General features: G+C 39.4%; 1 protein-coding gene across 1 annotated transcript; it reads right to left on the minus strand.

Moving 5' to 3' along the window:
* Positions 1-5,096: 5,096 nt before the first annotated feature.
* On the minus strand, positions 5,097-18,056 carry NUP43 (nucleoporin 43). Its single transcript, XM_003986640.6, has 8 exons — positions 17,863-18,056; positions 17,423-17,545; positions 16,264-16,341; positions 13,914-14,094; positions 11,007-11,142; positions 9,396-9,547; positions 6,990-7,112; positions 5,097-6,466 (listed from the first exon to the last, which is right to left on the minus strand). Exons 1-8 carry the CDS (start codon positions 17,980-17,982, stop codon positions 6,237-6,239), a joined length of 1,143 nt encoding a protein of 380 aa, XP_003986689.2. The 5' UTR covers positions 17,983-18,056; the 3' UTR covers positions 5,097-6,236.
* Positions 18,057-19,753: the final 1,697 nt, after the last annotated feature.

The following is a 19,753-nucleotide window of genomic DNA, read 5'->3' on the forward strand; positions in this document are numbered from 1 at the left end:
CTCTGAGCTATCAGCACAGAGTGCAACACAGGGCCTGACCCCACAAACTGTGAGATCACGACCTGACCTGAAGTCGGATGTTTAACTGACTGGTCCACCCAGGTGCCCAAAAGCTCTTCAGTTGTAAGCCTAAAGGCGAGTATCTCCATAAACTACTGTTTTGGGGAAGTTTCCTAGATAATTCAAGGAGCTCAGTGAAGTGCTCTATCTGGGACTAGGAGATTTAATTCCAGTGAAGTAGTGGGGAGAGAAGAGGAGGGAAAGGAGAGAAGAGATGATTAGGAAAGAAGCAGCAATCCACAAGATGAAAAAAACGGCTGAAAGGTGGGGGTGGAGGTGAAAAAGCAGGGAAATACTAAGGCTGTGGCAAGTCTCTGAATGGCAATACCTACCATTCATTTGAAGGGCTTTGTATTGTGATGAAAAACCCTTGGTCTAGCTACAGCCTACTGGACTTCTCAATGCTTCATAGAAATGAGGATTTGAGGTTTCACTTTGTTTTCATCAACAGAGGTAAGGGCCAATTTTCATGCTTGGGTGATTGCAGGATCAGGGGCAGCAAACAAGGAAGAAATCTAAAGAGCAATGTGGCCCTGAGGGCATAAGCCCTCCCGGAAACTCAGTCTTAGGGGAAGGCTCTAGACTATGAGCTGCCCACACTCAAGAGATGGAGAATTGCATTCTACTTCTTTCCCAGCAGAGAATCCACATAAATTAGTTTGAAGTCTGAGAAGATTGGTCTCTTCACTCATTTTTTTAAAACATTCATGTCAATATGGAGTCATGAATACTTATTTTATGGTTTGAGTATTTTATTTATTTATTTTGTTGATCAAATTGTTCCAGCTTTGGCTATTGGGAGCTCTTCCGGTTGAATTGGCTTCTATGTCCCTTTGACATACCCTCCTTCTGCCATCATTACAGGCTTTTACAAGTGTTTCTTAAAAGAACTTCCTTACTTGAAAAAAAAAATTTATTTATTTTGAGAGAGACAGAGAGAGCATGAGCTGGGGAGGGGTAGAGAGAAGAGAGAGAATCCTAAGCGGGCTCCATGCTCAGCACGGAGCTTGACTCAAGGCCAGATCCCACAGCTGTGGGATCATGACTGGGTGGAAATCAAGAATTTGATGCTCAACTGACTGAGCCAACAGGTGCCCCAGAATTTCCTTACTTTCTGACAGTACAAGATGTTTTAAGCTACCTTATAGATTCCTGTCCCTCCAAGGAGTCCTTGCTCCTACAACTGGAGAATGGTATTAGAAACCAAATCTGGGTTCTCTGTGTGCTTATTGCTGCTGGAGTATCCTTGCTTGTAGGACATCTCTTGCTAAGAAATTTTAAAATTTAAGTTCATTCATTCTGTACTATGAAGGTGTAAAATCTGTGTTTTTACGAATTGCAGCTATTATTTTACAGTTAAAAAAATTTCTTTTGTGTTTATTTATTTTTGAGAGGGACAGAGCATGAGTAGGGGAGGGGTAGAGAGAGAGGGAGGCACAGAATCCGAAGCAGGCTCCAGGCTCTGAGCTGTCAGCACAGAGCCCGACGTGGGGCTCAAACCCATGAACTGTGAGTTCACGACCTGAGTTGAAGTGGGACGCTTAACCAACTGAGCCACCCAGGCACCCCACCAGTTTAGTATTAATTACAGTTTAGCTTATGTCCGTGGCCTGCACAAAAATTTTTTGACAGCTAATGCATTTCTACTTTTTTCCACGTGTATTCATTTTTGAGAGAGGGAGAGAGACAGAGCACAACTGGGGGAGGGGGAGAAAGAGGGAGACAGAATCTGAAGCAGGCTCCAGGCTCTGAGCTGTTAGCACAGTCCCACATGGGGCTTGAACAGCTGATGCATTTCTGATGTCTGTGTTAGGCTAGTCTGTTGTCAGCTACTGACCCCCAAAGTCTAGTTATGACAGTTTAGAACTGAACATTAGTTTATCTTTTTTACTTTATTTAAATAATTTTTTAAATGTTTATTTTTGAGAGTGCAAGCAGGGGAGGGGCAGAGAGAGAGTATGAGAGGATCTGAAGTGAGCTCTGCACAGACAGCAGAGAGCCTTATGCAGGGCTTGAACCCACAAACCATGAGATCATGACCTGAGCTCAAGTCAGATGCTTAACTGATTGAGCCACCCAGGAGTCCCGAACATAAGTTTACTTTTAATTAAAAATTTTTACCTAATCAGCTGTAGTTTAGTCATTCTACTTCTCCCTGCTCACCCCCACCCTGTGGTTTTTTCACTCCTTGTACACCTAATACAGCAAAATGTTGGAATTGTTTTGATGCTAAGATAGTGTAGCTGGTAGTTTTGTACATTGCCACTTAACATGGTGGTTCAGAAGATACTGATGAAATAGTTTGAATACTTGCTTGTCAATAGTTTGGATACTTGCTTCAGACATCCCCAGGTTTCTTACCTGTAAAACTAGAGCATTGCTACTGCTTCAGACCATGTAGCTAGTCTGGGCTAGGTATCATATTGTTACCATAAGCTTAAATGAAGCCTTGATATGAACTATACGCTAATGAACTTGGTATTCTTCATGGACAAGATTCTAGAACGGATTACTAAAAGGATGTTTCCACAATACTATGAAATAGCAGTGTTACAAAGGAAAAGGAATTTTTCAACTTTGCAGCATTTTTGATGGGATAGCTATGTTTCTCCACAGCAACTTTGTGAAACAAGATAAATAAATGGGGCTGAATGTCAGTAAATTAGGTTGGCTTATAAAGATTTCAGTAACTGTAGCCAAATAGCAATGATTCACGTGTCACTGATAATTGGGAGGACTCAAGGAGTAGGCCTATGCACTTCAGTACATTTATCCTATCTCCTAACCAATGGGGGAGACTGTAGAACATTACAAGCAACTCTGGAAATCATCAGCTTCTGCTGAAAACATTCAAAAGAGATTGTTAGTTCTTTCCTCTGTGGAAATAAGATTTGTCTTTGTAGAACAGGGATTGACCTCTAGTAAGGCTCAAAGTCATCGACATTAATTCAAGAATAGGGGAAGCACAGTATAATAGACGTGTAAAAAAGGCTAACGGTTTAAGTTCAACTAGTCAGCAGTCTAACTGAACAAACGTCAGAATAGTGAAAATAAGCTAAGACAGCATTACAAAGGAATATTGTACCAAGAACCAGGATGGTTAAGATTTCTGTCGGACTCTGAGCAAGGCAGACACCACCTGGGAAAGTGTTCATTTTGCAAGTCACACTTTAATGATGGTCTTTGGCAAATGGAAGTATTTTTTCCAAAGGAAAACACGATTGTGAGGTTAGTTCAGCTCACTCTGCACCGATTCCGTGTTTGCCATGGATCAGACATTGTATTAAACGCTGTTAATACAACATGCCCTGTTCTCGAGCACGTGGTCCAATAGACACTGGCTGCTAATACAGCTGCAAGCACAGCACAGGCTCTTAAAGCAGAGTATGATTTTTGTCTGAGGCCAGGGAAGGCTTTCTTGAGAATATGACATCAAAAAGGAGTTTGGAAGGGTTAGGATTTAGCCAAGGACAAGAAATACCGGGAAGAAATGCTTTGCCCATTAGAAACCATTGAAGAGATTAAAAAAGTTTACCCCAACAAGCTAGGGTATGTAGTTCTGAATACCTGAATATCTGATGAAAGATTACATTTTTTTGTGGCTCCCAGGAAGACAAACGAAAGCCAAGTTTCAGTTAAGTATATGAAAATGAATTTATTTAGTGAAACCTTATACTAAAGCACCCCAACATGATGCAAATTCAGTAAATTGATTGGTGATTGGCTATCTCACAGTAGGATCACATGATTGTTTCATTAACCCACAATAACATGACTCTTACCTTGTTTTTTTTACAGGATTGTTTTCTATTCCATCCATACACTAAAACCCTGCCATAAGGCTACATCAATAAGAGCTGTCCAAGTGAGGAGAGACTGCATTGGGAAATAGGAAACTTTATCACAGTATATTGTCAAGGGCAGGCTGGATGATAATTTGTTACGAATGCTCTGAAAGTGACAGTTAAATTTAGGTTAGAGATGCTCTCCAAGGTACCTTCCACCTCTGAGATCCTGTGGCCTTCAAAAGAAACAATTTGATAGTTTCGTGAATACAGGCAGTGACAATGAACAAATTTATACATTAGGGTTTTTATTTATACTACATAAAGCGTATGTTTCTTATTAAATCTGAGAACCCCTCAGTTGATAGGAAATGTATCACTGTTCAAATATACTTTCTTTTACTCATGGTTACAAATACTCTTAAAACAAAGCAAAGATTCAACCTTGAAACTTGTTTCCAGCCCAAGCTAGTGTTCTAAGCCTACACATCTGGCTCCCTCCCTCTATCAATTATTTACTATAACAATCGAGGGAAATTGCATATATTGCTGCTGGAAACAAGAGAATGGTACTAGCAACATACATGAATCCTTTCAACTTTTTAGCAGCCTATAATGCAGAGGAAAGCAAAGGCACAGCAAGCTTACCACTCACTGTGCATGAAAAATGTGGGCCCAGGAGCTAGTCCTCCAAGAGGGATATCAACTCAGGGCCCACTCAGAGCACGGGTGGTAGCCTGCTGGATGGGAGAATGCCCGGAGGGTAAAGAAAGGGACACTGAGATCTGCGCTGCAGCAAGATATTTACATAAAGGGAAATAGTCAATGGAAAATTAATAGCTCTGTTGTTATTATGGAAACCATGTGATTACTGCTGGGGAATGTATTTCGATAAATATAACATGATATATTTCATTTTTAACAAATTACACACACATTGATGGATGGAAAAGGGAATGAAAAGACTATGAATTGTCTCTGTTTAACATTATAAGCACTTACAATTTTCTTTTGCCTTTTTTTCCTGTAATGAATTACTTCTGTAATGACAGAAAATCTTAAAAATTAATCTCAGAAATAAAACTATAAACATTAAAAATTCCTATGGCAACATTTTCTTCTGATTCTTTGCAATTCAAGTTACTAATTATATCAAATATTTTTGAGACAAATATATATAAAAAAGCAGATTACATTTATGTATTCCATTTAAAAATGTTGACAAAAAACCCCAAACCAAAAGCCCTGAGGTAAGGTGGCATTAAAAAATTGAAAATATTTATTAGGACAGAAAAACAAAACTTTACCATAATTACTACCACTGGAATTATAAATAAAGTAAATGAATACATGCTCCAAGAGCTTAATAGCAGTGATTTGTCATTAAGGTCTTGATGTTCAATAACACATTTAATTTAACAAACTTTGAAAAGACAAAGTTACTAAATTGTCTTTAGGCACTACACATTAACCTGAAACTAATGGAACATTTTGTCAACTATACTCAAAACAAACAAAAGAAAACACTACAAGTTAGGTCATCGTTAGCACTGTAGATAAGGACAAAGACATCAAAGAGTAAAGACATCTTTACTCTTATCACATCATCATACTAGTCTTACACACGTGATCTTCAAATTTCAGTTTGGAAGTTGGATCACTTATCAATGTCAAATTCTGTTTTATTGCACAATGTCCAGTTTGGCAATTTTGAACAATGTTGTAAAACTAAACAAAAGTAAAAATCCTTAGGAAAAATGTACTTTTTTCAAGAAAAATGAAGCTGGGTCCAAGCAGTTGATATAGTTCTGTTCAAACCTACTCTAACCTGTCATAACACTTTCCTTTAAAAAAATGTGAACACTACAAAAAAATTGTCATTTTTGTTCTATTCTTTATGAAGAAGTTTATTAAACTTATTAGGGAAAGAAAATGTGGAAGGGCTGAAGAAAATATCTACAATATAAAGGATAAACATCAACATTGGCTAGTGCCACCAGGGAGGGGCATATCCCTCACACTGTCAATAAAAAGGACAGGAACCTGTTGGTGGTTTGAGAATATTAAGTCTCACAACATCAAAGATGAAGAGCTGGGTCCACGAGCTGTCCAGAACGGCCTGTTTGAAGGCAGTGTCTACATCAGCAAAAGGATCCCTCTAATATTCTTCTACATGTTCCAATTCTCTTCTCACCAGTCATCTATCAGACTCTACGACTATGAGGGGAACATTCAACTGACAAAAACCAACGCTGGTCATCAACATCAACAATAGCTGACTGAAGCTTCCTCTGCCAATTTCACATTTTCCAATCATAAAAATATGCATAGAAGTGGTAATTCAAAAGGCTAACTATATGCTTTACCTGAAATCATGTAACTACAGTGTTTTCATGAAAAAAGTTGTCTAGTAACATAAATTGCTTCTGCATCAGTTCCACAAACAAGACAAGGACCTAAAACATCCAAACTGTTTACAGACAAAGTCCTGCTGGGAAGCAAGCTTGTGATTTCAATACGGTCTTTTGCAGGATCAGTGCTGAGCCAGGAGCTTATGAGAGACTGGTGAACATTAGCCTGGTTACTAATGCTGTGAGACAAAAAAGTGCTACTTCTTCCTCCTGTGAGAAAAGAAAAGAGAAGGGGAAAACAGCTTTCAAGACCAATTTTGTATTAGTAAACATCTGAAATTCTACTGATATTGTTAAAAGGCTAGGATTTAAACTTTATTCTCAGAATAACAGGGTGATAAATCCATTATCACACATCACCATTTTTGACCAAATGCACATTCAGTGATATTAACTGCTCGCATTTCCATGGGACAATATGGATATCAGATTTGAAGTCGTTAGGCAAGGCAGGTTTTGACTGTCTTTCTGTTGATTATTTAACAGACAGTCTCAGAAACGTAGCATGAAAACCTCTGGCTGTGCGAAGTTAGCCAGTTTCTGGCATTTGTGGTCATCAGCAGTACAGCAGTAAGCAGCTGACAGATTTCAAGCCCTGATACTAGAATTTACCCTGAAGCAGAAGAATGGAAACAGTCTGTCATCCTTTAAAGTTAAAAATCTGAGAATTTCTAATATGGTATTTGAAACTATAACAAAATTACACACAAGAATCTTCATTAAACCCTTTTACCTTGGTTAAACAGTGATGATTTTTCAGGTACATCTGTGGAGGCGTCCCAATGCCAGAGGGATCCATCCTCAGAACAAGTAAATAGATGATCTGGGTTGGATGGGTGAAAGTGAACTTCCCACACTAAAAGATAAGAACCAAGAAGCTAATTCCTGTGCAGATTGGTTGAACAAACTTTAAAACCAGGTCTCTATGCATCATCTTCCATTAACTCCACCACATACCTTCAACCCCCAAGTGTGTGATAAAAATCAAAGGCTTCAGAATTAAAGAAAAGACACAATATAATTCTCCAAATGGCTATAACATGTAGATAGGATAAAGAAGCCAAGTAAATCTACATGTGTATTGGGCCAGCAAATGAATGAAAATAAAGGCTAACCATTTGACCTATTACATTTTTTTAATGTTTATTTATCTTGAGAGAGAGAGAGAGAGAGAGAGAGAGAGAGAGAGAGAGAGAGAGAGAACCCACGCACACACATCTCAGGGAGGGGCAGAGAGCAAGGAAGAGAGAGAATCCCAAGCAGGCTTCTTACTGTCAGCGCAGAGCCCAATGTGGGTCTTTGATTCCACAAACCTCCAGATCATGACCTGAGCTGAAATCATGAGTTGGACACTTAACAGAGTCACCCAGGTGCCCCAACCTATTACATTTTTTTATGGAAAAGTATGACAATGGGAGAATTCTAAAAGTATTTTAATTGTAAGTTCTCTTATTTTTAATGCTTGTGTCATTAACATATGAAGGTTCTATTACTGGAAAGACTGAAAGAGAAGACCATAAAAGTAATATGCAAATGAATTTCAACTTTACTACATGTCAGGATTCCGGATAATTCTGGTATATATCACAGAAATAGCAACTAGCTCCTAGCAAACTAAAACCTAGCAACGTTCCCAGAATCTGGACTCAGTTTCAGATGGACGGCTATTAAGAAGCCAATTTGGGATTTAGGACCCCTCAAGTTCTAAAACTTTAAGAGAACTTCCCGTGTCAAAAGACAAATGGGAGCCAATGACTGGCCAGGACACCTTAGGAAATTATCTGCAGTGTGCAGATAAAACAGGTAGTGTGAACAAGAGTTCAGTGATTCTGGATTAGAAGCTTAAAGAGACAGCATAGAAGGTGCCCAGGGCAAAGCATATAAAGTTATTATAAGGCACATACTTGCAACCTGGCAATTCTCATTCTGACCATTACCACAATTAAGCATCATGCCACAGAACATAAAAAGCCCACCTTCTTCAGGAGAGCATGTTCTGGGCAAATTCCTACGTAAAATACATTGATACTGTTTCATTAAGACATAGTGAAACGAAACAGCCTGTAGAGCCAGAAGCAGAATGTGCAAACCTAGATTCTTAAATATTTATTTTCAAAATAGAAAACAAACCTCTATACTAACATCATATTTCATTTCTAGCCAAGAGTCAGGATGAATCAAAAGAATACATCACAATCTACTACATTTCTGTATATTGCTCAGCAACGCAGTCTGGCAGTTAAAAAGGGGCTCGAAGAAGAGATCTGAAAGTCTGTAATTTTACTACCACTGGCTTAGTCAACATCAGCTTCTGTGAGGACATAACCTATTTCTTTTTATTTCTTTTTTTTTTTTCCTGGGCATGGTTATAATTAGAAGAGGCAAAATAATTCTATCCTTTTATTTGCTTCTTGAATATAAACTTAAAAGTCATTTATCTTTCCAAGGTAATAATGTGATACTTAAACTGAGAAGTTGCAATATTGGTGTGTTTGTTCTTTTGTACTTTTACTCAAGTAGGGCTTCATATAAACCTCTCAAGTCAGAATTTAAAACTATAACCCAGTCATGGTATCAAAGATGGTGATAAAACGAAAAATTTCTATGCAGTCAACAACTCCCCACCAAAATCAAAAGATGAACAACAAAAAAAAGACAAGATCCTCTATCTACCGCTCTTTTTAAAAAACAGGTACAACAAAAAATTGAAGAACACACAGATTAGCAAATATTAATAATGATGGCCTACATTTGCATGGGAAAAGGGCATCCTCTCATAGGCAATATAAACTGTATGAGTATGGCAATATAAATTGGTATTACCTTTATGTATAACAGTTTGATAACATGTATTGCAACCTTAAAATTATGCAAACATTATGGGTCATTGATTCTACTTCTAAAGAATTATCCGAAGAAAATAAGGGCATAAAGATGAACATGTAAGAATAATCACTGTGGTTTTGGATATAATATTGAAAACATGTTGAAGGACCTAAACGTCAAATGAAAAGTGATTAATTATTACACATTTATACAATGCAGCCAAAAGCTACAACGTAAAATGATCCATATGTATCTTACAGAAAGCTGCCTACATTAGTACCAACAAAAACTTGTGCATCTCCATAGCACTTACTTTCAGCTTCGTGAGCTTTCAGCAGAGACACAGGCATAGTACCTTGTCTAACATCCCAAATACTCAGCATTCCATCCTGGCCACCGGTGGCTACCACATGCTGCTGGTTGGGATGTCTATCAACACAGTGGAGGGGCACTCGGTCACCAGTCCTTTTGTGGGAGATACAATGACATCAAACATGCTGTCAAGTAGAATTTATCTTTGCACAATCCATGAAAACATGTTTCCCTCTAGTAACTAAATGATGGCCTCTGTGGCCTGAGCCACTGGTTGAACTTAAATTGTGTCCAAAAATTGAGTGCATTAAATATGTTTCCAAATACTAGAACTCTGGGAGGGAATTAAAGGCCAAAGTAATTTATTCTCTCTACAATTTGGAGACATAAGGAGCAAGATCATCTGATGGTAAGATGTGCAAACATATTTCCATTTCTTGGCATTTTAGAAACATTATGTGTCAACTAAACAGCACAGTGTTTACTTCTACCTTATTTAATATTTTGTTTATACAATTACTTTTTCAGTTTGACACATTCTATATTCCTCTTTTCTAATTTTTTAAAAAGAAAAGTGCATTTTATTTTTTCAGACATTTTTATTTTTTAAATATAATTTGTCAAATTGACTAACATACAGTGTGTACAGGGTGCTCTTGGTTTGGGGGGTGGATTCCTATGGTTCATCGCTTATATACAACACCCAGTGCTCATCCCAACAAGTGCCCTCCTCAATGCCCATCACCCATTTTCCTCTCTCCCCCTACCCCCCATCAATCCTCAGTTTGTACTCTGTATCTAAGAGTCTCTTATGGTTTGACTATTCTTTTTTTTTTTTAATGTTTATTTATTTTTGAGAGAGAGACAGAGCATGAGTGGGAGAGGGGCAGAGAGAGAGGGACAGGCAGAATCTGAAACAGGCTCCAGGCTCTGAGCGGTCAGCAGAGAGCCCCATGCGGGGCTCAAACTCATGAACTGCAAGATCATGACCGGAACCGACTGAGCCACCCAGGTGCCCCAACACATTCTATATTCTTAGAGAAAATAGCACACATAAGGGATTTTTGCTCAGAAAAAAATATCTTGGATTGTATTTTTTTTTATAGTTACTATCAGTAGCATCAATTATTGAGCAAAAATAAATTCCCCATTAAATGATACAAACTTCAAAGAGATAAAGGCTCTGAATCAATACAAAAATATTTACTAAATGCAGCACAGGAATCCCAAGCCCATCAAATTATACTTGCTTTATCAAATTTAATTAGTGATCATTCTCTCTTCAAATGCAATTAAATACAATATTGTTTAAAATCAGTTGCTATGGGGCACCTAGGTGCTCAGTCGGTTAAGCATCCGACTTCAGCTCAGGACATGATCTCGCAGTGTGTGATTTCGGACCCCATGTCAGGATCTGTGTTGAAAGCTCAGAGCCTGGAGCCTGCTTGGGATTTTGTGTCTTCCTCTCTCTGCCCCTCGCCGGCTCATGCTCGCTCGCTCGCTCGCTCTCTCTCTCTCAAAAATAAACACTAAAAAAATTTAAAGTCAGTTGCTATAAACAATCAAACGTTAACTATGTATTACACTACTGAAATTACAAATGAAAACTTACAGTGATAGTATCTGAGAGGGCTCATTTCCTTGTTTTCTGAAATCCCATATTTTTAACTGCCCAATTGAATTTACTGTAAGAATCTCAGGAGTTCGAAGGAAGGTTACAGCATGGAGCGTACTGCTATCTGCGTTGTCTACAAATTAAGAAAACAGTAGTGCCTGTTAAGAAGTCCTTTTTTTCCAGGAAAATCTTAAATCACATTCCTTCTATTAATTGAACTATTACAAGTGAACTTTTAAATGAATCAGTTTAATTTCTATAGTAAAAAGAAACAGTAATATATACATTAAAATAGACTCTCCTTTGATAGAAAAATGATATCACTCATAAAACATCTGTTTTCTGCATAAAGGGCTGAATTTTGACATATTTCTCTATTCCACTTTAGATTATTACCCTCCATTGCTGAGAAAAATTTCAAGTTCCTCTCTATCCAATTTTATACCTTCCACTCGTGGTTAAGCCAGCAACTCCAAACCTCAGGGCTTCCTATAGAGCTCATTCTGAACTTGTGTCATCTGGCTGACTCATCTCAAATCTGTTCATCTTTAGGGGCACCTGGCTGGCTCACTTGGTAGAGCGTGCAACCCTTGATCTCAAGGTTATAAGTTTAAGCCCCATGCTGGGTGTAGAGATTACTTAAAAATAGAATCTTAAAAAAATAAATAAATAAATTCATCTTTTGTTTCATCAACTCTCTTCTCCATGAAGTCCTTCCAGACTGGTATACCGGTCCTTTTCCTTTTCCCAGAGTGTTTAAGTTTATATCACATAATTTAGTATATACTTTTGTGATACTCCTCCAAACTCCAGGCAATCATCCTTAACAGTTAAATAAGTATACCTCAGAACTCAAAAGAATAATAAGCAACACAACTGATTCATGGGCTCAGTCCACGGAAGTTCTGATTCAGGTCTCGGGTGGTGGGTTGTTGAAACTCTCATCAGGCAAGTCTACGTGAAGCATAGTTGAGAATTACTGTACTAGAATAATCCTTCTAAAGCATGACAGGGAGGATAACATCCCCTTGCTCAAAAAGTTTCAATGGCTCTCTAGGTGCCCCCTTAACAAAATGTAACCTCTACAGCTGCACACTAGACTTCACAACCCGGTCCCAATTCACATTTCTTGTGAATTCAGGTGTGAGGTGGTATCTCGCTGTGGTTTTGTTTTTGTTTTTGTTTTTTAAATTTCTTTTTTTTTCAACGTTTATTTTTGGGACAGAGAGAGACAGAGCATGAACGGGGGAGGGTCAGAGAGAGAGGGAGACACAGAATCGGAAACAGGCTCCAGGCTCTGAGCCATCAGCCCAGAGCCCGACGCGGGGCTCGAACTCACGGACCGCGAGATCGTGACCTGGCTGAAGTCGGACGCTCAACCGACTGCGCCACCCAGGCGCCCCTCGCTGTGGTTTTGATTTGTATTTCCCTGATGATGAGTGATGTGGAGCATTTTTTCATGTGTCACCTCTCCTATAGTAGTATCTAAAGTTGGGCTAAACTACACTTTTTGTCATTCTCTCAATGGACTTATCCTGTCCCCACATTATTCCGTTTGTCTGGTGTGCCATCTTTCAGTAATATTTGTGGCTTAGAACCTAGTTTAAATTAATTGCCACTTGCTCCTCAAGTCTTTACTTGGTAATCCCCTCCAGCCAAACCAAACCAAACCAAACAAAAAACCAAAAGTTTATTTTTCCTTTGTAGTCACTCATTCATATGTGCCTTATCGACCTATCATCTTGTAAAGAGATCTTACTTTTTTATCCAAGGGATACAGGTGTGCTGTTTCAAAGGGGCACATGTACCCCAACATTTATAGCAGCACTATCAACAATAGCCAAAGTATGGAAAGAGCCCAAATGTCCATCTATGGATGAATGGATAAAGAAGATGTGGTATATATATACAATGGAGTATTTAAAAAAAAAAAAAAATTTTTTTTTTTAATGTTCATTTATTTTTGAGACAGAGAGAGACAGAGCATGAACGGGGGAGGGGCAGAGAGAGAGGGAGACACAGAATCGGAAGCAGGCTCCAGGCTCTGAGCCATTAGCCCAGAGCCCGACACGGGGCTCGACCCCACAGACTGCGAGATCGTGACCTGAGCTGAAGTCGGACGCTTAACCGACTGAGCCACCCAGGTGCCCGTATATACAATGAAGTATTACTCGCCAATCAAAAAGAATGAAATCTTGCCATCTGTAATAACATGGATGCAAATAGAGAGTATAATGCTAAGTGAATTTAGTTAGAGAAAGACAAAAATCATGTGACTTCACTCATATGAGGACACTAAGACACAAAACAGATGAACATAGGGAAGGGAAGCAAAAATAATATAAAAACAGGGAGGGGGACAAAACATAAGAGACTCTTAAATATAATAGAACAAACAGAGGGTTGCTGGAGGGGTGTGGGAGGGTGGATAGGCTAAACAGGTATGGGGCATTAAGGAATCTACTCCTGAAATCATTGTTGCACTATATGCTAACTTGGATATAAATTAAAACAAATAAGTTATTAACAAAATGTAAAAAAAAAAAAAAAAAAAATCTTTGTACATTTTTACATCCTTCAAACACAGCATTGTGTTTACTTAGCACATGGTAGTTGCTTAATATACTATAATTAACAATTAATATATTAAAATATATTTTAATAATAACTTATTAAAAACTTAAAAGTTTATTTATTATTGAGAGACAGGGAGGGACAGAGCATGAGCACGGGAGGGGTAAAGAGAGGGGGAAACGCAGAATCCAAAGCAGGCTCCAGGCTCTGACCTGTCAGCACAGAGCCCGACACAGGGCGACTCACAAACTGTGAGATCATGACCTGAGCTGAAGTCAGACACTTAACTGACTGAGCCACCCAGGCGCCCCAAAATAGGATTTTTCTTACCTATGGTTCTTACAGCCTCCTTGTGATCAGCTCTGAAGAGATTTATTCGACCATCTTCTCCAACTGTGACAATTTCTGGGTTGTCGCACACAACACCCGTGCATGGTGCACTGCTACGGGAAGGACTGCCCGGACCTGTGTGGTAGTGAGCTGTGGGCCACTGCTGGCTGACTGACAGAGTCTAGGTGTCAGAAGTGGGAATACGATTAATCAAAGCAAAGCCCTAAAAACTAGCACTTTCCCCTGAATAAAGACTATTTTAAAATTCTGTCTCACACCCTTCTAGAAAAAGAGTAATTTTCTCCTTTTTCCTTTGTATTTCTGAGTACTAAAGCTTAGAAACTACTTTCATCAAAGCTCTGTGTACACTGGGTTAGATTAAAAAAGAATGCTACTCAATAATACAGTAGAACCTTGGGTAAGTAGTAACTTGTTCTGCGTTCTGTGAGTGTTCCACATGACAAACATTTCTAATAAATTTTAACTTGATAAACGAGTGTTGTCTTGCAATACGAGTAATACAGGACGCCAAACGTCCCATGATCACAACTAAGCCAACGGTTCTTCTCTCTTGCACGCGTGCCTGAGGGGCAGGATTGTGGGTGATTGTCTTCCGTGCTCAAATGCTTGGTTTCAGGCCATGGTGTTTGGCGTAAAATCAGTGATTTTTCAGAATGCTGGAAGGTGCCCACAAACTGGCACTAGGGTATTTTTTGTCACTTCAAAGCATCTGTGGACAGTCCTTTGCTTTTTCATACAAGAGTAAGTTTAGGAATGCTTTGCTTCATTCTACATCATTGAATAGGTTTCTTGTTAAAGTTGCACAAAAAGAAAAAGATTTCATTGAGCCAAAGATAGCAGTGATTCTGTTAGTGAAAGTGAAAGTTATCCTACACAATAACGCTCCTCTCTCTTGTCTCCCTCACACCAGCCACAAAGGTTTTCAAAGGTAAGTGCAGGTTAATTTATTTTTCTTTATATTTTGTATTAACTTTATTATTTTGTATTATATTACAGTATTGTAATTATTTTTATGTATTTTTGGGTTGTGGAATGAATCATCTCAGTTTCCATTACTTCTTATGGGGAAATCTGCTTTGATACACAAGTGCTTTGGACTACAACTATGTTTCCAAAACGAATTACGCTCCCAAACCAGTTTTACTGTATCTCAAATATCTCAAATTAAAGATATGGTTTTAGTTATGTCATTTTTTTTAAAGATTTTATGTTTTTAAAGTAATCTCTAAACCTAATGTGGGGCTTGAACCTACACTCCCAAGGTCAAGAGTCACACGCTGTACTGAGTCAGACAGACACCCCAGAGAGTTATGTGCTCAAAAGCAACTCTAAATTCTTAAGGGAATTAGCCAACGTCTGAGAAATAAACCTCTATAGCATTTTCTAAGTGGCCTCATTAAGAAAACTACTTAAAAAGATCTGCGTCTTATATTTACTAAGCGTGTTTATTTGGAAAATGACCTTTATTAACCTGAAAATCTAAACAAACACTCTTTTCCAGCAGCTTAAAACCATTACTAGATATGGGGCTATTTTATCTTATTTATGTATTTATTTAAAAGTTTATTTATTTTTAGAGAGAGACAGAAGAGCAAGTGAGGGAGGGCAGAGGGGGAGGGGGGAGGAGAGAGAGAGACAGAGAGAGAGAGAGAGAGAGAGAGAGACAGAGAGAGAGAGAGAGAGAGAGAGAGAGAGAGAGAGAGAGAGAGATCCCAAGCAGGCTCCACGCTGTCAATGAAGAGCTCAATGCAGGCCTCAAATCCACAAACCATGAGATCATGATCTGAGATGAAACCAAGAGTCGGATGCTTAACCAACTGAGCCACCCAGGTGCCCCCACATGGGACTATTTTAAAGGACTGCCCTACCATTATGCTCTGAAGGTCAGTATTCAGACTTTTAATATACAAGGCATTGAAAAAAATGTCAAGTCTTCCTATGGTCTATCCTCTCCAATTAAAACCAAGGTTCTATTCACAGAAGCAAAGTAGCTGTTCCTGTTCTCATGATACCTGAGCTAGAAGGTGCTCTTTCTTTCTTTGACAGATCAGAATAGCAACTTAAAAGAGAAAAATATAAGAAAATTACCTGCCAGAATAATATACTGATAGGTCAGGACTAACAGAATTTAAAGATAACCAATTTCAGTAAAGGCTGACACAAACCTGGTTCTAGACTTAGCCTACTAAAACATAGGTAATATGATACCTCCCCACTCCATATTTTGGGAGTATGAAACTTCTTTGTGTCATTATTAAATACAGTCCTGTTTAGGCCCTTCTAAAAATAATTAAAATACAAATTCAGTTTTCAAGCAAAAATTCTTTACCTGGTTATTAGGATGGTGAAGGAAAACTGTTACGCATCCTGTTGATGAAGCAGCTACAATTCTTTCCTGGTCAAAAAACTAAATAGAAAATTCCTGCTTGTTACAGATTCAGAAATATTGATAAGGAGGAAGCCCATTTGGTTAACCCAATTACTAGCATAACAATTTTAAAACGCAACGAGCCTATAAATGCTAAACAAATAAAATGTGATGATGGGTCTGAAAGTAAAAACCACTATTCAAACAAGAGGATTTTCATGAAGAATAAATAACAATTTTTCCCCCTAAACTCCTTTGCCTATAACTGATTTAATTTTGGACTGCTACCAGACAGGTTTAGAAAATAATCATTCTCAGAGTCAGGTAGCTTTCTATAGAAGAAAATGCAGGGAGTTTGAAGTCCTACAGATCAGGATTTGAAAACTTACTAATTCCATTCCCTCTACTTTACTGGCTTTGAGACACTGGCCAAGTTAAGTTCTCTAAGCCTTGGTACACCTTTAAAATGGAAGAAGTAATCTCCACTTAGGGGGTTGTGATAAGAATTCAAAAAGCAAAACCATACAAAGTGCCTTGCACAGTATTTGTCACTTAGTGACAAAGAACACTTGATTCACAAACATGTGATGAAAATTACATTACACTTATGTAAAGTTCCCAAAATAACGTTGGGCAAATAGATGGACAACTAATTAAACAAATCAAGATTAAAACGAAAACTGAGATGAAATCTGCACCCCCTTCCCCAGTTCTGATTCTGCTATTAAGTGGCTATACAATGTTGGCAAATCATAACCTATAGAGAACTCAGTTTCCTGTAAAGCCGCAATGAAACTAGACACACTTTAAGGTCCTTTAGATATCTAATTACTCTCAGTTTTTTAAAAGTTAGCTTTTCTTTTTTTTTTTCTTTAATTTTTTTTAATGTTTTATTTATTTTTGAGATACAGAGAGACAAAGCATGAACGGGGGAGGGTCAGAGAGAGGGAGACAAAGAATCCGAAGCAGGCTCCAGGCTCTGAGCTGTCAGCACAGAGCCCGACGCGGGGCTCGAACTCACGGACCGCGAGATCATGACCTGAGCCGAAGTCGGGCGCTTAACCGACTGAGCCACCCAGGCGCCCCTAAAAGTTAGCTTTCCGATATTACAAAGACTTACTTGTAAATCCATGACATCACCGTGGTGTTTGATATCACACAATAACTGATGTTCTCCTTCAAATCCTCCATCAGAGTCAACGTTCCCCAAATCTCCAATAGACCACAGCGAAACATAATTTTCCTGTAAAGCATAAAGTTTTCCCTTGAGATGAAACAAACGTCAAACTCTCGAAAATTAAAATTTGTATTGCTTTCAAGCAACCTTGCTTTAAAAGCATCTCAGACAAATGGTAAGGTGATACTTTAAAGCACAAGAGATTCGAGGCTCAAGCACACCATCGATGGCTGAGGTACCGGACAACCGAGCCTCAGACACGAACTCGGGGGAGGGAGAAGGAGAGAGAAGCTAGAAGGCGAGAGTTCGCGCGCTGAACGCGGACGGCGCGGTTCCAGGAGAGACGGAGGAGGGAGGAACTTCCTGCCCGGGAATGGAGGTACCTCATTGTCCCAAGAGCCCGTAGCGAAGGTCTCGGCGGTCTGCAGGCTCCCCGGAGGTACCGGTCGCCACCGGGTTTTGCTGATTTTCTGAGACACAAACTTAGCATAAATCTCCTCCATGCCAAAAGCAACCACTGCAGATACAGCAAGAAGCACCGCGCGCGCCTCTCGGTCCCGCCCCTTCCCGCGGAGTCCTGATTGGATCGGACGTTACCAAACGGACGGTGGCTGCGGAGAGCCAATCCTCTTCCATGGGAGTGTGGTAACCACCAAACCCAAAGTGGAAGGAAATCGGGGCGCCCTTCCTCACCAATATGGCTCTGAACAGAATCTAATCAGTATGGCTCTGAACAGAGTCCAGTCAGTATAGGAACACTAAAACAGTGCGCTTGTGCAATAACTGTGCAATATAAAGCAAATTTAAGGGGCGCTTGGGTGGCTCTGTTAAGCGTTCAACTGCAGCTCAGCTCGTGATCTCAGGGTTTGTGAGTTCTATCCTGCATCAGGCTCTGTGCTGACAGCTCAGAGGCTGGAGCTTGCTTCAGATTCTATGTCTCCCTCTTTCTCCACCTCTTCCCCTCTCATGCTGTGTGTGTGTCTCTCTCTCAAAAATAAACATTTTTAAAACATTTTTTTAAAAAGCAAATTTGAGAGCAAAAACAAAACAAAATCAACGCAGGAGAAACCACCTAGTAGCCACACCTAAGCATTATGGTTTGCATTCCAGGACCCATAGAAAAGCTTGAAAATCCCCCAATTCTCTTGGAAGTACGTACATTACTCTACAAACTTACTGGTAGTCCCTCAAATACTCTGCTTCAAAATTGTTAATACCCACTATCAGAGCCTAGAGTTGGAATTCTAAAAACTCCAATTCTAGTTTTGATGCCCATTGCCTAGCTGTGTAACCTTTCTCAATTCACTTATGTAATTAATAAGTTTTATCTGTCCCTCGACAGCCTAGGAATCAGTCTCTTAGGTTCCTTCGTGCTTCTTTCTGATTACTTATAATATCCTTTTATTCTCTCTACTTCTTGGAATCCTGGCCATCCTTCAAGAACCAGTTCCTTCCCCTATCTTATCCTGATTACTCCAGCCCACGACAGGTCTAAATAAACATAGCACTTGGTATCTAGACCGGTAATAGCACTTATAGGTTCCCCTCTGCTGCTTGTTTTCTTTAAATGTAGATCTCCCCAAGTAGAATGTAAATCATATTGCATACAAGAGGTAACACTGATTTTTTAAAAATCTCCTTTATATGACATCCATAACTGTGGTAGTTGTTTCTTAAAAAGGGGCCATGATTGGGGTGCCTGGGTGGCTCCGTCGGTTAAGCGTCCGACTTCAGCCAGGTCACGATCTCGCGGTCTGTGAGTTCCAGCCCCGCGTCGGGCTCTAGGCTGATGGCTCGGAGCCTGGAGCCTGTTTCCGATTCTGTGTCTCCCTCTCTCCCTGGAGCCTGTTTCCGATTCTGTGTCTCCCTCTCTCTCTGACCCTCCCCCGTTCATGCTCCGTCTCTCTCTGTCCCAAAAAAATAAATAAACGTTGAAAAAAAATTTTTTAAAAAGGGGCCATGATATCTTGTTTTTGATATTGGTCATCCTATTTCACAGCCACAGCTTATGGAAGCAGCACGTGTAGATGCAATCTGTCTAGGTCAGCTTTAGAGAGAGTTATCAAGCTCTTGTTGAGAGTAGACTGGTTTTGTTCTTTTTAAAATTTTTTTTAACATTTATTTATTTTTGAGACACAGAGAGAGAGAGAGAGAGAGAGAGAGAGCATGAACAGGGGAGGGTCAGAGAAAGACACAGAATCTGAAACAGGCTCCAGGCTCTGAGCTGTCAGCACAGAGCCCGACGCGGGGCTCGAACCCATGGACCGCGAGATC

The sequence above is a fragment of the Felis catus genome, chromosome B2 (assembly GCF_018350175.1).
Source record: "Felis catus isolate Fca126 chromosome B2, F.catus_Fca126_mat1.0, whole genome shotgun sequence".
Lineage (NCBI taxonomy): Eukaryota > Metazoa > Chordata > Mammalia > Carnivora > Felidae > Felis > Felis catus.

Excerpts from the sequence above, each read along its gene's own strand:
- NUP43 (XM_003986640.6), bottom strand. The coding sequence starts at position 17,982 with ATGGAGGAGATTTATGCTAAGTTTGTGTCTCAGAAAATCAGCAAAACC. Across the intron at positions 9,548-11,006 it reads CCCTCTCAGATACTATCACT|GACTGGTGACCGAGTGCCCC; the intron begins GTAAGTTTTCAT and ends CTCCCACAAAAG. Across the intron at positions 7,113-9,395 it reads GAAAGCTCACGAAGCTGAAA|TGTGGGAAGTTCACTTTCAC; the intron begins GTAAGTGCTATG and ends CTTATCTTTTAG.